This window comes from Protomyctophum bolini (assembly GCF_963924005.1).
Source record: "Protomyctophum bolini genome assembly, chromosome: 8".
Classification (NCBI taxonomy): Eukaryota; Metazoa; Chordata; class Actinopteri; order Myctophiformes; family Myctophidae; genus Protomyctophum; species Protomyctophum bolini.
In genome coordinates this window covers 39,900,430-39,919,593 of record NC_137869.1, presented here as the reverse complement: position 1 = coordinate 39,919,593, position 19,164 = coordinate 39,900,430, and the positions used below count along the sequence as shown (strand labels likewise).

Here is a 19,164-nt window from a genome sequence, read left to right as displayed (position 1 = left end):
TTGTACACTCTGGGTTATACAGACCCATAAGGCCGGGTCCATTTGATTTGACCCTAACTGGCAGAACTGCCATTTAGCTGGGGACTCCCTGGAAGTAAGGATGGTAAGGTAAGGACGGTCAAGTACCACTGGGGGTCACCGGATCCCACTTTGGTCAGCTAATCACGACACTCGGCGTGTGTTGACGGCAGTGAGGCACTTGACGTGGCCCGTCAGTCAGAGCACAACACAGACAGAACACAACACACATCACAACAATGGCGGACACCGTGGAGGAAGAAGTTCTGACAGGGAGCTGGTAAGAACTGTCTGTCTCTCTCTGTCTGTCTGTCTCTCTGTCCGACGATGAATGCAAACTGTTCATTTAATACACACATTTATGATGTTCAATCAAATGCACGAGAGAGACGACCCGGAATGCCTAAATGCTGTATGAAAGAAGGCTAGCACAGTTAGCCCGTTAGCCGCTAAATGTTAGCGTGCCGATAGGAAAATAATCAGAAATAAACTGGAGGATGAAAAACCAAATCAATCAGTATTAATTTCCTGTCGTCTCATATCTTTGTGTCTTCGTAAAGGAACGATTGTCGCGTTTCAGAGAAGCTTATTATTAACGTTTAATTAATAATTAGCATCTGGTCTGGGAGAGCTTAAAATAAATCCATCAAATCTAAATACGGTACACATAGTTCTGTTTATGGTCAATTATAGTTCTGTGGATCTGTGCAAAGGAAGGGCAAATTAGTATGAATGTTATAATATTACATACAAGTAAAAATGTATTTTTAAGAAGGGATTGGATCTGGTATGAATTCATAAACCAGTGGTTCTCAAAGTGGAGTCCAGGGACCCTGGTTGGTTGATTGATTGATTGATTGATAATTGTATTTACAGTTTGTAGAATGGGTACAGTTCAACGAAAGTACAGGAACAAAACCTGCTACGACTCAGAGGAAATCAGAAAAAGTATTAAAGGGCCAATTTTAGAGAGGAAATAATATAAATTGGGGGTTGCAAAAAATAAGTTATCATAGCCCCATTTCTACAAGCTCTCAACGCATCACCAAGCGAATGTTTGAAAATGTTCGCCAATAAATGACATTCCCAAAATAGGGATGACACGTTGAAAAGGGTTAAAGAATGAATGGTTGCATACAATACAACGTTCGTACGACTACGAGCATCAATTGTGATGAAGTCAGATGAATCTGCAAAAACAATTCAGAGTTGAGGACAAATTATGCTTATAACAATAACTTAATTTAAGGTTAAATGTGAACACTAATAGCGGCGAGGGTGGCAATTTCAACTTTTATGTAGAATAGTCTCCACTATGCCGAGTGTAGATTGAAGATTATACTAATGGGGATCCTTACTGTAATAAACAATAAACAACAATGTATGTGACGGTGTGCGCTGGTTGTGTTCAGGGACCAGGATCTGGCCGAGGCCTTGGACTCTGGCGGTTCGGACATGGAGATGGAGCGAGGTATGGTCCAGGTCCAGGAGATCCCTGCTCCACAGAGAGCCAAGATGTGGAAGGTTGGTGTCCGTAGTTTTCAATTCATTCATGTAAAGCAAGAGTCTCCACCAGGCCATTACTATGTAGGATTATTGTAGTCCCAAGTCTGGTTATATTTAAGACCTCTATACTAATCTTGGTCGAATCAGGGTTGTGGTGAATTACCCCCCCACCCAGAATAGGAATGCTATAGGGTCCATGATGACACTGAAAAGTGAAAACTGAACTGCATTCCTCTAAAGACCACGCACATCATTGATTTGACTGGTGGTGTTGGTAGTGTTTCAAGCCTAATAAAGCCATAAATGACAAATCGAGAGACACAGAATGATTCAGTGACTCACAGAGTACACTGCATTCACAGTCTGTTGAATCCCTCATTCTCAATTCGGTACATGAGTCATGACTACATTTCTTCTTCTTTCATAAAAGATTCATTGGACTGTTTGGAACAAAAGTGGATGATGGGTTATTTTTGTCCCGGGGCAATCTGACATGCCCTTAGTATGGAATTCTATCCCTATATTGATTTCTTCTTGTTCATCAGAGGTGGCCGACAGTCTGTTTAGCCAAGCTCTCAGTCTTATCTGTGCTGAAGTACAGATTCATACTCGCGCCGAAACTAGCCGATGCAGCGTGTTGTGAGCTTGTAGATCGGCCATTTTCGGTGCACGACTGGCGTCATTGTGTGTGTGTGTACTGTACTGTACAGCCAACGGTGAATACCGTCTCTGTATGTTGGGTTGTGTTCTAAACGCCAAACACTTCCTCTTTGTGTTGAGCAGATTGCGCTGAACGTCGCCGGAAAGGGGGACAGTCTGTCTCCGTGGGACGGAGTGTTGGACCTGCCAGAACAGACTCTGATTCACAACCGCAGCCAGCAGCTGATCGGTGAGTGCTGACCCCCCCCCTGTGTGCGCGCATGTGATTGTGTGCGCGCGCGCATGTGTGTGTGACTGTCATACGCCTGTCCACTTTAAGAGAAGGATTTTGCTCGCCCCCCCCCCCCCCACCCCACACACACACTCAGCACACACACACTGCTATCATCAGCGCAAGCACACACTGCTTACCTGTCGTCAGAAATGTTTACATGCCGGGTGGACTGCGGTACAAAGTCACAAATTTAATAGGTTCCAAACTTTGGAAGGACAAAATTTCCGATTTATGGAGGTTTGAAAATCCTGTTTGTAACCGAGGTAAATGCTGGTCAGACTTTTAGACTTCCATAGCTGGAAGTGACGGGGTGTTGCCATAGCAACCGGATCAATGCCAAAAGCTGCCGTGTGGTTCAACCATTACATACATGGAGTATACGGGGGGGGGGGGGGGGGGGGGGGGGTACGAACGTTTATGTAGCTGGCAGATAACGTCAACAAGAATATGTTGTTGGAAACATTGTTTTTTGTTTTTTTACCATGGATGCATAATGCATAATAGAGCCTTCCTGCTTGCTCAGGGGAGGAATTTAATCTTGACCACCAGGTCAAAATTTGTGTCAGATCTGTCTGTCACGTGAGACGTGTCCTTTTCACACGGTCTAAATGTCTCGATACAAGAGCTAGCAGCACAAAATATCTTATGATTAAAAAATATATATACCATATAACACCTTTGACCTTCTGCACTGGACAACAGAGCATTTCCTTGTTGTAACTTGTGATCCACCCTTTATTAAGATAAGATAAAGCTTTATTGATGTGAATGAGGAAATTGGGGAGGTCACAGCAGCAGCAGCAACAACAACAGCAGCGAGAAATGGAACACACAAGAGGTACAGACACAGGTAGAGCGATAAGAACAAGACAGAATTAAAAATAAAATCTACTTAATCTCAGATATGTACACATTGTGAATTTGAGACTGATATACGGTGTCAGCTGGCCTTCAATAGTTGCTATCTGGAAGGTGAATGTAAAGATGCAATAATATTATGGTAGTCTAGTCACATCACAGAGCCGAGGTAGATCGTCGGGTTACAAACGACCCCTGAAGTCTGTGCGCTGAATGTTAATTTAACCTGCTTCATGTCCCTAGCATTATTTGTTACCCCCCCCCCCCCACACACACACACACACACACACACACACACACAGCACCTAGTCAGTAGCACGGAGACCCTTCCCACCCAGGACATGGAGTCATGCAGCCTGCAGGAGAGGGTGTTAGTGTCACTGGCGTGCCAGAACAATGGCGTGACCTTTTCAAATCCACCCCTCGTCCATTGGTTTGTTTTTACAATGGGTTCCGCCGTTGTCGTGTCATCCTGTCGGTGCACATTCCACACACACACACACACACACACACACACACACACACACACACACACACACACACACACACCATACTGTACATGCATTAACAGGCACACAGAACTGCTTCCATGATGACAGTAGCATGTCAGCGAATCAGGGAAATGCTGAAAGTGCCTTTACATGATGTATTGTAGATCCATCTACCGTATATTACCAAATAGTAGCCCGGGCCGTTAATATGCAAAATCGATTCGGACCCCGGGCTGTTATAAGAAGCTGGGCGGTTATTTGCGCATGGGCTGTTAATTGGTAATATACGGTATGTGATATCGGATTGAGCAAAAGCCCTGGTCAATCACATGTGTATTGTGTACTCTCATGTACTGTACATCATATTGTCACTCGTAAATGAATGTCCTACTCGATCATACTACAGCTGTACAGCATCACGCAAAACCGTCAAAAGTAGCAGATCTTGTAGATCTGCTACTTTTTATGCAGTTTTGGACATGTTTCCACCTGACAGACAATGTTATCCCTGGCGTCCCTATACTATTTTTGGCATGCCCTTCTAGGCGCAGATACTCAAATATAGCCGTGGTCTAATGCTTAATAATTTATGGTTCCATCGTCTTGCCGGTGTCACATGGCGAAAACGTTTTGTGCTTCAACTGTCGCCCGAGGTGTGGTTTTTTATTTGTCGTCTTTAAGTTCTAGCTGCTATATTTACTACTGATCCTCCTAGTTACTTGGTAGCACTTCATTGATTTGTCTGTGTACCTTGTTGAGTTGATGTTGATTGCTGTGCTGGAAGGACCGAAGAATACTGAATAGAGATAGAGAGACCAGGTTTTCTGGTTTGAATGTGATCCCCAAACAAACCATAATGGTGGCTCCAAATAGACCCGTTCCATTTGTACACTCTCAGAGTTACACACCCGTAATAATGGGTCATTTGGAACCACTCCTCAAGGAACCAGTAGGGTACCGTCCTGGTCTGGACAACACTTTGAGACCCACTGGTGAAGCAGAGTGTTTCCAGTGAGCCAACATGCACCCCTGACTCTGTGTGACCAGAACGGAACAACAGAGCCTTCTTTCCTATCATCGGTAATACCTGTGAAGGCAGTAAGGAAGAGGCCCAGTTCTTGCCAATATTGCTGCTGTGCATATAGTGGCTCCTCAGTTTTGCCTTATGCCCCTCAAAACATTGTGCTGAGGCCACAGTGGCCTTGATGCCCTGGCCCACACTGTCCCAATGCCCCCGACAAAACGACAGCTAATATCAGTTCTCTGCTCTGGATCCTTGCTGCTGACACACAGTATTTAGATTAAGTTATTATCTCCACCATCTTCAAACCCAGTGACTCTGATTAGTTCCGGGCCGGCTGAGTGTCTATGAACAACGATGTGCAGTGATGGTGAAGAAAGGGAACTTGAAAAGGCATTTTATGACAAACCAACGACGAACCATTTGACTAGACGTTTCCAGTCTACATTGAACTGATAATGTGCAAGAAGGAACTGAAATCTCAAACACCAACATGACTGTCTGTTTGTTTTCACGAAGCCAGTCGATGAAGCTACGACGGCCAGCCACAGCCTTCGCAAATGTTTATGAGAGAGGAGTTGCTCACAATTGTGTCCCTTGAATTTCTAAAACCAAAATTCAGAAATGAGCTTTCTATGTACTGTAAAACTGTAAAGAATTATACTAGTCATGACTAATGGTGGAAATCACCGCCTCTCTCTACTTCCTCCTTGGCTGTCAGTCTCCACTGCCCTATAAAGCAGTAAAACGAATGAATAGCAGATCTACAAGTTCTACAAGTATGTGAGCTTGTAGATCTGCTATTTTATGGCGTACCACACCCGCACGCAACCCGGGCTTAACTCTTCCATTAACTTAGTGGTTCCCAAAGTGAGGTCCCTCAGCGTTCTAATTCTAAATGGAGTCCTTGAAATAAAAAAAGGAATGCAATGTCATTGAGAATTATTTTATTTTCACGAGGAGGTTGAATGCCGACAATTTACGGCCGTCTTTCAGGCTAGACTGCCTATGTTTAAACTTACCTTTGAACAGCCAGTTGCTACATTGTCTGAGTTGCTTGTCATGAAAATCCACTTTAAAAACGGTGTAATCGCTTGTTGTAGTGTTGAAAGATATTCCAAAGTGCCGACAGACCGGACGGGGCAGCTGTGCGCGGCAAAGCAGAAAGCAGCTTTCCCATTGTAAACAATGGGGACTCAATTTCCCATAAGCCTTTGCACGCTGGGAGCGACGGACCTTTTTGCGATGACGTCATCAAAACGCGTCTCATATCCCATTTTGTCCGGTGGATTGCCCGTATGACTTAAAACTGATTTTAAAAACGTGGATTAAACAATGAAAACATCACTCTGGCATGTCACGAATCGCAGGGAAAGTGTTCTACAATGAATTAACTCGAGCAACTCGTGAATAGAAGTCAAAGTGTTAAAACAAATCAAATCAAAACGAAACAGAAAAGGTTCCCTATCGTGCGATACAACACAAGTTTAAAAGCAATTGCAGACACTTGTGGGTAGGTCTGAAATCAAATCAGTCCGGGTAGCTCAGTCGGTAGAGCTTTCGACCTCGGACCACAAGTCCATGGGTTCGATCCCGGGAACCGCCAACTCGGCGAATGAGTAGCACGACTCGGTGCAGCAAGTCGTGCAGAAAGTACTGGGAGCTGATCGTAGATGTTATGCTTTAGCTATTGAAAAATGGCAGATCTACAAGCTCATAGCGCGCCACCGAGTGGCGCGCTACGAGCTTGTAGGTCTGCTATTTTTGAAAAATCGAAAGAACGACTGACATGGAAACATAGCTTTTTCAGGATTTCAGGATTTTGAAGACATTTTTAGAATCTGATCTCAGGTCAGAATGGGTTAAGTTGTACGTCATTCCAAGTGGTCGGGGCACTGTCTAAAACAAAACGCCGTTTTCCCCAATGTGTGTGTGTGTGTGTGTGTGTGTAGACCAGCTGGGCGTGTCGGAGGAAGACGGGGACGAGATGGTGTCTGACGTGGAGTCGGTCATCACCTTCTACTGCAAGTCCAGGAACATCAGCTTCAGCCCCGAGCTGGGCTGGCCTCACCTGCTCAAACCACTGCTGGGCCTGCAGCTGCCCCGCAGCGACCTCTACAACTGCTTCTACGCCATCATGAACAAATACATCCCCAGGTCAGTCTAGCCAGTCTTCATTTACTTAACACAGGAGCCACGCGGTGGAACGACCTCGAAACCAGTGTAACTACCAATCTGAGGTCTTGACAAAGGAATGCACTTGCATAGGAGGAGGCACGCGGTGGGACGAGCGTCACCTCGGACCCAGTGTCAAACTGACGACCAATCTGAGGTCTTTTTTTTTGCAGGCAAAGGAATACTTCCCCAGATTTACTTAACATTAAGATTTTTTTTTTTTTTTTAATCTTACAATTATCTTTCTAAAAAAAAATAAAAAATCTATGTTAGACTGTGCTGAACTATTGCTACTGCCATTTAGCTGTGTATGAATCAGAATCGGAAGACTTTATTGCCATGACATGTAAACATGTTCGGAATTTGGTTTGGTGGGACATCAAGAGTGCAGTTACAACAACATTAGGACAAGTGCAAAACAGGACAAGACAGTGCACAGAATAGTGAATAAAATAAAGTGCGGAGAGTTCAAGTGATCAGTTCAGAAGAGCACAAGTCAGTCCATTCCACTCTGAGTGGGGGTGGAGGGAGGATAAAGGGGGGTCAGGGGGGGACACCAGCAGCGAGTTGAGTATGAGTTAACATAGGACGACAACCTCAAAACCGGTGTAACAACTGCCAGCCTTTTAAACGGCAGACAAAGGCATATCTATCTATGTGAGTGTATTTATTTTCTGGTCTTCAAAGCCCATATCCGAACAGAAAAGTCCTATCTGATTGCATTAAATAACGTTAAACTCACTTTGCCACTCATTTATTCATGCGCATACCCTCTATTAGAAAAGGTCCCTTAACCCATTTTTGGGCGGGAACCCCCGTTGGTGTTTTTTAAGCATTATGTTATACTTTAGCTATTGAAAAATAGCAGATGTACAAGCTCATAGCGTGGCACTGAGTGCCGCGCCATGAGCTTGTGGGTCTGCTATTCTTTTTTTTTTATCGTGAAAATGTGGCCCAAATGTTTGAATATATTCTTTCAGAGAATGTTTTTAACTCAAATCTTTGCTTCTGTGTGGGGTCCCTGGAACTACACATTTTCAGATGTGGGTCAGCGGCCAATTTCATATATATTTGGGAGTCCTTCACAAGTAAATGTTTGAGAACGACTGACATAGAAACATGGGGTTTTCAGAAAACTCAAGATTTAGAAGGCATTTGTGGAATCGTCCTCGGGTCATAATGAGCTAGTACAGAGGGCCATTATTCTAGGGAAAGATAAGGCAGTACATGTTTTTATGTATGTGCTGTATGTTACTGTCATGTGTTTTGTATTGTAGTGTATTTCTAACATGAATGGTGACGGCTCCTCTTTGCCGTGTGCGTTTGTTTTCTCTCCCTCCAGGGACTGCGTACCAAACGGACGGCCTTTCCACCTGTTCAGGCTATTGCTGCAGTACCACGAGCCAGAGCTCTGCTCCTTCCTGGACACCAAAAAGATCACGCCTCACTCCTACGCCATGAGCTGGGTGCGTCTTCTATAACCGCAACTCCGGCAGATTTTTTTGTTTTTGCCGACATGCTAATGGCGGCTGGGCTGCTGTGGCTGGCTACAACAGAAATGTGCATGCACAGGGGTGATGGGCTGCCGGGTGCACTAACAGACCCCCGGGATTACCGTTTTCTTGGGGTTTTTTCGCCCCCATCTTTTACAAGCTAGACTGGGCAAGACCTCAATTGCCCGAGTGGCCCGCTTCGCTACGCTTTTGACTAGCAGATACCTATATATTATACACGGTGTAGATCTGCTATTGTCTAAAAATTAAGGAACTTTTTTTTTTACACTAATGACATTACTTACCGGTAAATAGCGATGCCAGGTTGAAAGTAAACGGGTGTGTGCGTGTGCGCGTGCTCTAGCTGGGCAGTGCGTTATCCAGCCACTGCCTCCCAGACGTCACCCAGTGTACTAATACAAACCTGTGTGTGTGTGTGCTCTCTAGCTGGGCAGTGTGTTCTCCAGCCACTGCCTCCCAGACGTCACGCAGGCCGTGTGGGACAGCTACCTCCAGCAGACGGACCCCTTCCTGGTGTTCTTCCTCATGCTGGTCATCCTGGTCAACGCCAAGTAGGTCACACCTCCTCCGACCACAAGGTTCTCTCCACGTGTTGTTGTTGCGACCATCTTTGGCTTCTTCTAGACATGACCATTTCTCTTCTTTTGTTTTTTTGTTCCCGTCCCCCTCCAGAGAAAGCGTCCTATCGCAAGAAGAAGTGCACAGCAGAGAAGACCTCATCAGTGAGTATTTGGTGGATGTCATTAATAATCACGTTGGTTATCCACTTGGTTCTCAACCAGAGGTCCTTGAGGTGGTTCCCAGCTAAATGATGGAGAGTTGGTAACCCAGATGGACTCCTTACAGATCTCTGAGCATGGAAAAAGAGCCTTCACTAGTGTCATCGGTAACACCTGTGTGAAGGAAGTAGGGAAGGCGTCCAAGTTCTTTCCAAAATGGCGGGTGTGCAATATAGCCCATTGGAGAATGTAGAAGAATTGTTATTTTTATCGTTTGCCTGTTATCTCTCCTATGGTACCAACATCAATACAGCGTGGAATTGTGGACAGAATCTCATCCAACGATAACAAAGTATTCTTTAGTTTTGAGTCTGCGGCTACATCTCATCAAATGGTGGTCCGGTGGCTCAAATGGTCGAATAAATAATGGGCCTTGATATGAAAAGGGTTCAAAACCACTGACTTAAACGCAATGAATTTCGTCGACCGAACTTCATTGTCTCAGTATTGTGGAAACACTGAGAATATGACTGGATACAAGACAGATTAGATTAGACTGTACTGTGAGAGTAGCTGGGAGATTTTTTTTATTATAATATTCTGATAATGTTGGAGCCCTAGTTTCTTCCAGTATTTTCTATATTTTGGGATTCTTCATTCACTGTAACGGGATGCGATGGAAACAAAACGTTTCGTTTTTGTTTGAAATGCCATCACTGGACCAAAATAATATATATTTTCCCCTGTTCTGTAATCTGTCAGAAATGTTGGAGGAATCGCCCTCTCTCCTGGAAGCCGAGGACATTGAAGACTTGTTCTCCCTGGCTCAGTATTACCAGAGCAAGACCCCGCTATCTCTCAGGAAGGTAAGGACGCTGATCATTAAAGCCAGACAGACCCATATCATTGCAGTTATGCAGCCAGGTGTGTGTCCCGATTTGTCTTTGAACCACTTTCATCCCGGTTTTCCCTAATGTCCGTTGCCTTGCCAGGACAACCAGAACCTGTTTGGTAGCAGCCTGGTGGCTCTGAAAGAGGAGGACATGGACCTCAGCCAGGCGCTCTGTCTGCCCGTGTCCGTCCCCGAGATCCTGCAGGCCAACCAGCTACAGCAGGTCAGCGCTTTGTGAATGAATGCCCTACTACTGCAAAAAACTAGTTTTACTACTTTTGACAGGTGAACGAAGTGTGTCTGTGGGTTTAATTAATATTTTAGCCACGAAATGTATTAACAAGAGCTGGTGACTAAATAATAACTACATTAGATCCAGTGGAACATCCATTTCCTGAAAAGTAACTGATTATTTGGATTTCCGCCTTAGTGATGAAATATCACGACATTCTTGATCAAATGGCTCGATATCGATATTGTAACGGTACTGTAATATTGTAGGTTTTACCACTGTGCTTATGGAGCAAGACCTTCACGCAGTACCACTTGTCATCCAGTAGGTGTCCTACCAGACCACCAGAATAGATCTAAAGGTCTCAATAGATTAGAAGATCAGGGAGACCAAACAACCAGTTAGTGTTGTCAATCTACTTCTGACCCCGGCCATGCAGAATCACGTTGAACTTGGCGATGACGAATGTCTTTATGGTTGTGCTTGTTTGCACAACTCTACAAGCTCATAGCAGATCTACAAGCTCATAGTGTGCCACCGAGTGGCGCGCTACGAGCTTGTAAGTCTGCTATTTTTGAAAAATCAAAGAACGACTGACATAGAAACAGCTTTTTTCAGAAAACTGTCAGGATGTAGAAGACATTTTTAGAATCTGATCTCTCAGGTCAAAATGGGTTAAATGTCTTCATGGTTGTGCTTGTTGTCAGGACGGGGTGTGTTTCTTCGTGGTGTTAAATGTCTTCATGGTTGTGCTTGTTGTCAGGACGGGGTGCGTTTCTTCGTGGTGGACTGTCGGCCGGCGGAGCAGTACAACGCTGGACACCTGGCCACCGCCTTCCACCTGGACTCTGACCTGGTGAGACCCTCGGAACGCCATGTATAACCAGGGGTGATTTATACCCCCGGGCAAAGGAATTGTGATTGAATCTATGGGTGCAACAGTTAGTAAAAAAAAATTATATTCCAGAAAACGCAGCTCTACGAGCTCATAACGTGTCACGACGCATTGAGCTCGTAGATCTGCAATTTCCACTGTTTATACATGAAAATAGGATAAGTTTCACAAAAAGTGGGATCTCTTTCTCCAGCCCATGATCATTGTATTATGAGGAATTCAAATATTAGTCTGTAATATCTGTAAAATGCAGCATTTTTCTTGTAAATGTTTTGTCTCTTTGTGTGTGTTTTAGTTTTTGTGTTTTTTTTCTTGACTCTCAATAAAATAATAAGTGAAAAAAGAAAATGGTGCATAAATGAGCGATCAGACTAATTGATAATTGGCAGAACAGCAAGAACATAGGTTTCAGAGTGATAACGCCTAAACATTTTCACCTTTGTTAATCCGGTGGTGTTTCAGATGCTGCAGAACCCGTCGGAGTTCTCCCTGTCGGTCAAGTCCCTGCTGGAGACCCAGAAGCAGTCCCTGGAGTCTGGCTCCATCGCCAGCGGAGAACACCTCTGTTTCATGGGCAGTGGTCGAGAGGAGGAGGACATGTACATGAACATGGTGCTGGCTCACTTCCTTCAGGTTAGACAATATTTTATATCGGTGGTTTTCAACCCTTTTCGTATCGAGTTCCATTATTTATTCAGCCATTTGAGCCACGGGCCACCGTTTGATGAGATGTTAGCCTCTCAAACCCCAAACTTTGATATTTTGTTATCGTTGGATAAGATTTTGTCCACGATTCCATGCTGTATTGGTGTGGTATCATAGGGGCGATAACAGGCAGACGTTGATCAAAATAACAATTCTTCTGCATTCTCCAATTGTGGAAACTTAAAGTAATATAATGCAGATGTTTAACAATAATTTATCTCTTGAGAGCATAAAATGAATACGGGTCCAATTGAAGATCTATAAAGGTCCATTCGGTTACCATCATTTAGCTAGGGGCCACCTGGAACCCCCCCTCAAGGACCACTGGTGGTCCCCGGACCACTGGTTGAAAACCACTGAATTGTATGATCAGAAACGGCTCCATCTTCACATTTCGTCTTTTTGTATACCGATTGTATTCAAATGCATTCAACTTTGCTGGGCATCATGACCTGGAATAATCGAAGGCTTTCTGTTCTAGAAAAACAAAGAGTACGTCAGCATCGCCAAAGGTGGATTCATGGGTGAGTGGATTCAGTAATAGACTAATAGATAATCGTTAAGACTACTTTTTTTTTTTGGTCAAATAAACTAGAAAGAGTGTGGTTTGCCTATTCCACCTAAGTTGAGTTGGGTATGTCACCGTATACTGTCCAATCAGATGAGGGCAAAGCGCACTAATGCCTTGGGAAGAGTTCCGAAACGATGGGCATTCGGAGGGGAGAATAGTTATTGCACGATTTTAAATCGTGAACTATTTAAGCGCTGGAGTGCAATAATCTATAGGTAACCACACTAATTACGAAACAAAAAAAAACTTGATATTTACTCGTGACCCCAAACGGAGTAGTTTTTGGTTAGTCACATTATAGTTTGTGAACCTGTGGATTAAAGAGTGCAAGCTGACCTGTGTCTGTGTGATGGCAGCTCTCCAGCAACACCTAGTGGACATGCACATCGAGGGCCTGGACTCCTCCTACGTGCACTGGATTGTCAGCACCTCAGGCTCCCACGGCTCCGCTGACGTGAGTCTCCACCAAGAACCACTGCCGTTTCCTGGCTTCTACATTCTCTTAATTGTGGAAACTTTTAAGTAATGCTGATGTTTAACAATTATGTAACTCTTGAGTTAAAGATCTATAAAGGTCCATTCGGTTACCATTATTTTAGCTGGGGACCACCTGGAACCCTCTCCATAGTTCAACTTTGCCTACCAGTGAGTGACCATCGATGGGGATTCCAAGAGAATAGAAACTGCAGCCTTTCTCATAATGGAAAGTTAGCATGCTGAAATAGAAGCTGTTCTTGCTTTAAGAAAAATAAATGAAATCTTGTTTGAAATGTCCAAACCTGCCCAATGATGACACTGGTAGGCAGGGTTCTGAACTGTCCACAGCCCTTCTCTATATATTCAAAGATTTGCTGAAATTTATTTTTTTCCCCCCCCAAAAAAAACAAAAATTGCAGATCTAGAAACTCCTTTGAGCTTTTATATTTGCTATTTTTTAATCGCCAGATAATAAAATGACACGGATGCTTTCCCGGTTTTAATGGATTAAAAACATTTTGACCTAATATTTTGTTGTTTTACACCAAGCGAGCAACCAGACTTTGACAGCTGTCTGTCTCTGACCTCCACAGGGAGAGGCCTTGGGCAGCGCTGGGGACAGCAAAGGAGTCAAATCGCTGGTCAACAAAATGACCTTCGCCTTCAAGTCCAAATCTGTGAACGTGAAGGAGAAAATGATCAGCTTCATCGAGAACACGTCCACGCCTGTAGACAGGTGAGCGTCCCTGCTTAAACACAATGATCCTGACTGGCAAAAATAAATGAATAAAGGTCTACAGTGGAGTGTAGAGTCAAATGCCATAGTCGGATCCCAATTTTGGAGAATCCTAGCTAGGAATATTTTGTCAGAAAGTGTCATGTAAATCGTGTTATTGTGAAAGAAAACCTTTGAAAATGTTGGCCTCTCATGACATCTGCTTGCTCTCAACGAAGGCGGTCGCCTGAGATGCAAGGAGGGGACACACATTTGCAGCGGCTCTGTACTCCCAGCACATCACCATTTCGTTATACTTGTACCTGTACCTGTTACAATGACAAAGAGCTATGCCAGAATTAATGACACCAGATTGAAAGTTGTTCAAAACACACACACACACACACACACACACGACTAGGACTCAACAATATAGTATAAAAAGTCTCCAGTCCTTTGGGCCACATTTTAAACAGCCTGTCTCCACCATGACCAAGTCATTGTCGATAAACACATTTTATAAGGACGGTTTCTGAGACGGTTGTTTTTCAACCGACAAGTGTTTATATTTGCTTTAATTGCTATAAATTCCTGCTCTTCTTTAACCTTTTTAAGACTTAATATCCCCTCCCTCACGGTAGTACCTTTGTTGTGCCTTTATATTCCTATTGCTAGAATGTCTTTCACTCTGCCCTGGCCAGAGAAGGTGCTTCCAGATCGGTAAGACCACCACCAAACAATGAGCTGTTCTTCTCTCACCACCAGCATGTATTGTCCTCCACACCCCCCCCACCCCCCCTCCTCCAATAGTAAAGTAGAGCTCTTCACGGGTCAAAACAAATGGTCCCGAACCCGAAATGAACCTGTGACATTTTATCCGATTCCGAACCGTTTATTATTATTTCCGATATTTTAAAGACCCGACGATGGAATCCATGATTGTTCCGCTGGCACATTAAAATCGGCCTGGCAGGAAATGGCAGCTGGCATGGTACGTTATGCATGCTATGCGTGGCTCAACCTTTTTTGTTGTTGCGCTGATCCTAAACCAGCCTGAAACGTCACGTGAGTTAAACAGCACTTCGTTGCGTTTCTCTTTCACCGCTGCTGCGCGTCTTCTCGGACAGACCCGAGTTCCACGGGATATACGGCCGATTCTCCGAGTGATTGTGATAAAACATTGATCTGACCCGTACGGGTTTCGGGTCCTTTGGTATTTTCGGAATCGGCGGGCCCATGAAGAGCTCTAGTAAGGGTCCTCCACCCCCCCCCCCCCCCCTCTCCTCCACTAGTCCAAAGGGAAGATAGATGCTGTAGAAGGTCTGCTCTCAGCCTCCAGGACCACCATGCACATGATGGGACCTCACTCAGCCTGGGCATGCTTTAACATCGAACCACTCACTCACATTCTAACAGCAACACATGCTGCGCTAGGGCTGCCATTATGCGATCCAGAAGATTGTTTTATTTTTTCATTAACGCATTTTGACCTGAGAGACTCATTCTAAAAATGTCTTCTACATCCTGACAGTTTTCTGAAAAAGCTATGTTTCTATGTCAGCTGTTCTTCAAAAATAGCAGACCTACAAGCTCGAGCATGTAGATCTGCTATTTTCCAATAGCTAAAGCATAACATAATGCTAATACCTAAAGGGGTTCCCACCCAAAATGGGTTAAATCCTGAAAAACTGTTTTGGACATTGGTTTTCCACTGACAGACAATCCAGAGTTTAAGTGGTTAAACATACTGTATGTTAGAATTTCAATTAGATCATCAATTAGAATTTCTTTCATGTTTATCCATTGATATCTAAAATGTGTTTTTCTTTTTTCATTCGGAAAAAACAAAATGCACTTCATCCATAGTTGCAGCCCTACATTGCAGTGACTTGTGTGTAAAGGTAGACCAATCGCATTTGTTTGTTCTTTTTTCCAGGTCTGTCTCTCTTCACGCTATCACTAACAACATTGAGCACTTTGTGTCCGTAGTTTGTCAACACTGTCTGGAGCTAGTCCTTTCTACTGTGTACTGGTTCCAGACGCCATTTAGGGTGAACTTCACAACCTTCACTGCTGCTTTGCTTAGAGACGATGCACTCTTTCCATTTTCACTGTAAGGTGACAGCCTGGCCTGTTTAACCAACATGATGGACCCTAGCGTCACTAACTATAGCCGATCTACAAGACTTCATCTTGTAGGATGTTCACAGTGGAACTGCATAGAGATGCCAAACTGCCTTAGTGCCATTGCTCTGTGTGTGTGTGTGTGTGTGTGTGTGTGTGTGTGTGTGTGTGTGTGTGTGTGTGTGTGTGAGAGAGAGAGAGAGACTGACTGACTGACCCTTGGGCTGCCTCCTGTCTCTGTCCGTGTTGGGGCGAGTGTGGCCGTAAAGTAAACGTTGCCCTGTGGCTTCTCCTCTGTCAGGCATGTGAGTAGCAGCGACCGCGTGGGCAAGGCTTACCGAGGAGTAAAGCCCGTGTTCAGCATCGGAGACGAGGAGGAGTACGACACAGGTGAGACATACAGTACGCCTGCGTAACACTGTATCACAAACCAATGGTCCATGAGTCAGAGCCCCAAAATCAGGCTATGATTATCAAATGAGTGGGCAAAGCCATACCTACCCAATTTGCCTGAATACAATATTTGCAATGGAAATATCCTAAAAAAACACAAATGAGTCTTGACAAATGGGCGTCGTCTTATATTCGGGACAATACAGGTATAATAATATAATATATGATGATAACCCTTTCACAGGAGTAACTTTTTCAAAATTTATTTAGCACACATTTTGTTATTTTCACCTATATACATAGGTATATAGGTGAATAGCATGAAACAATTTAAGAATATAGTTATCACCATAACTTCCCCAGTTGAGTACTTGCATGAAGACGATTTATTCTATTACAAGTTTTCTGAAATTGTACATTTAAATATGCAAACTAAGAATTGTATAGAAAAATATGCCTGAATTTGCATAACTTTCCAGAATCGAAATCGGATAAAGTCTTATTTCATTTTGTTTACATGTTACAGTCAAAGGTTTTATTTTGAATATCTAGCCCGAGTGTGTTTATTTTATTTTATTGATTGAACACTAAGCATGTAACAATACACTCAACTCACGATACGTATCACGATACGAGGTTCACGATATGATTTTTCACGATATTTTCAACACAATTATTTTCCAGACAAATCTTATGAAGTAGCATTACTTTTCATGTAAAATTACTTAATTTCTGTGCAACAACTGTAAACATGCTTTCATGTTTAAACCTAGCTCGAGTTAAAAAAAGTTTTCTTTGATGGCATCTTAGGATAGATGTACAGTAGACCTATTTGACAGTGCAGAAACATAATTGCCTTCCTTGATGTACGGCGTCTCCTAACTTAATGACACGCCGAGCTCTCTGTTCTCCCCCCAGACGAGATCGACAGCTCGTCCACGTCAGACGACGACAGGAAGGAGGTGGTCAACATCAACACGTGGATCCACAAGCCTGACGTGAAGCATCACATCCCCTGTAACGAGGTGAAGGAGACGGGTCACATGTTCCCCAGGTGAGTTATAACGAACGAGGTGAAGGAGTACTGATTGTCTTTGTGCTTGTTACAGTCACCTGCTGATCACGGCCACTTACATGTACTGATTGTCTTTGTGCTTGTACAGTCACCTGCTGATCACGGCCACCCACATGTACTGCCTGCGTGAGATCGCCTCCAGGAAGGGCTTCTCCTACATCCAGTCCAGACAGGCGCTCAACAGTGTGGTGAAGATCACCTCCAAGAAGAAGCACCCGGAGCTCATCACCTTCAAGTTCGGCAACAACAACACGTCCGGGGTGGAGATATCGGCAGTGGAACGGTACTGTACCGGGGTTCAACAATGTGTCCGTGGCAAAGACTTGGTCTTTGTCTGTGGCAAAGTTTAGATTTTCTGTTTTACACACCATTTGAATGTTCTTATTTTGATCATCTTACTATAAATGCAAGTTGACAACAGGTATTATTAGGTTCCCAAGTTGCATCGTTCTCAAGTAGGCCAGTAGCCCGACGGGCATGTACAGGTCTAGTAATACACAATTACTGATTTTTTAAAATCTTTTTTTCAGAATATACATGATACTTATTTACTATGACATTAGGACACATTTAGGAGTCCACTAGTACTGGTGGTTCTCAAATGGCTTTTTTTTGCAAGGACCATCATAACTATGAGAGTGTGCAAATGGAACCAAATGGACCTGTATTGACTTGTCTTATTTCTACTGGATCTCCTCTCCACTAGCCTGTCCCTAACATGTTAGTCTAGCTTTTATTTGTTAATGAAATACATTAGTCAACGTTTTAGTCATCATAGCTTATTTTTTATGTCGTTTTTTCGTCAGTGAAAAAGGTAGTCGAAGAACATTGTTTGTCATAGTTTTAGCTGCCCTGAGGGTGCTGTTTATCTCTGATAATAAAAGCCTGTCTCTTTTCCCTCGTCCACCAGATATGTGATCCCCAACGCAGGCGACGCAACCAAAGTCATCAAGCAACAGATCATGAAAGTCCTGGACGCTCTGGAGAGCGCCTAAACACAGCCTCTCTCTTTCTAGTTCTGTCTCTCTCTGGACACATCCAGCTAACAGTGTTGAGTGGACAGGCCCGTCTGTCTGTCTGTGTGTGTGAGATACAAGGGTTTACAGTAGATACTGACTGATTACCTACAGTATGATGACCTATGAGACTGCGTGTGTGTTGACATACTCAAGCGTAATTTATACTTTGTCGTATAAACGGCGCTTTAGGTGCTCTGCAGTTGTCCTCGTAAGTAATTTAAGCACTATTAGGTTATGACAGGAGTCGTTTTCTCCCACCCCCCTCCAGTATCTTCGGATGACGCTTATTTGTAATTAAAAAAAAGAAAACGCGTTTTCCTGTAGCCTTAAAGCGGATTGCCACCTTCGTGCGACACTAGTGGTCATATTTAGACAAACGAGAGTTAACATTTAGGACAAGAGGTCTGGAAATGGGGGGGAAAAGCAGCACCGTTTTTACCAGACTACAACTCTGTTTCTCTGTTTTTTTTGTTTAAGGAGTCATACAATTGACGCTAGACAAGACACGAGGAAATGTATGACAAACGTACTTGTATTTACTGGAACAGTACTGCTGTACTGTCCATAATCTAGATCACAGCCTGTGAGTTTCTTCTGCGTTCAGACATTGCAGTTCTGTTTGTGGCCATTGAGTGGCGTGCGGGTATTGAGATTAGATGCCTCTGTGGGTCAGAAAGCGTGTCTGGTTTATTATGTCACTTTAAAACACCTCTGGGGTCATTCTACTAACGTCCAGTCTGGCTTTTGTGTTCACCCCAGATACGTTTTTAAGCTGCTTTAGATTAGTTTGATTGTCATTTTATGTGATCCAACAACCCCTCCTGTATGAA

General features: G+C 43.8%; 1 protein-coding gene across 2 annotated transcripts; it reads left to right on the top strand.

The window, feature by feature from the left end:
- The first annotated feature begins 188 nt into the window (after positions 1-188).
- tbc1d23 (TBC1 domain family, member 23) lies at positions 189-18,643 on the top strand. Of its 2 annotated transcripts, XM_080770801.1 has the most exons (19): positions 189-298; positions 1,431-1,542; positions 2,308-2,413; positions 6,781-6,985; positions 8,346-8,469; positions 8,944-9,068; positions 9,190-9,239; positions 9,999-10,102; positions 10,229-10,351; positions 11,124-11,216; positions 11,718-11,888; positions 12,442-12,484; positions 12,888-12,985; positions 13,602-13,744; positions 14,399-14,443; positions 16,149-16,237; positions 17,159-17,294; positions 17,404-17,598; positions 18,226-18,643. In XM_080770801.1, exons 1-19 carry the CDS (start codon positions 258-260, stop codon positions 18,308-18,310), a joined length of 2,088 nt encoding a protein of 695 aa, XP_080626927.1. In that variant the 5' UTR covers positions 189-257; the 3' UTR covers positions 18,311-18,643. The 2 variants fall into 2 exon arrangements, with proteins under 2 accessions (XP_080626927.1, XP_080626928.1); XM_080770802.1 differs by lacking the exon at positions 14,399-14,443.
- Positions 18,644-19,164: the final 521 nt, after the last annotated feature.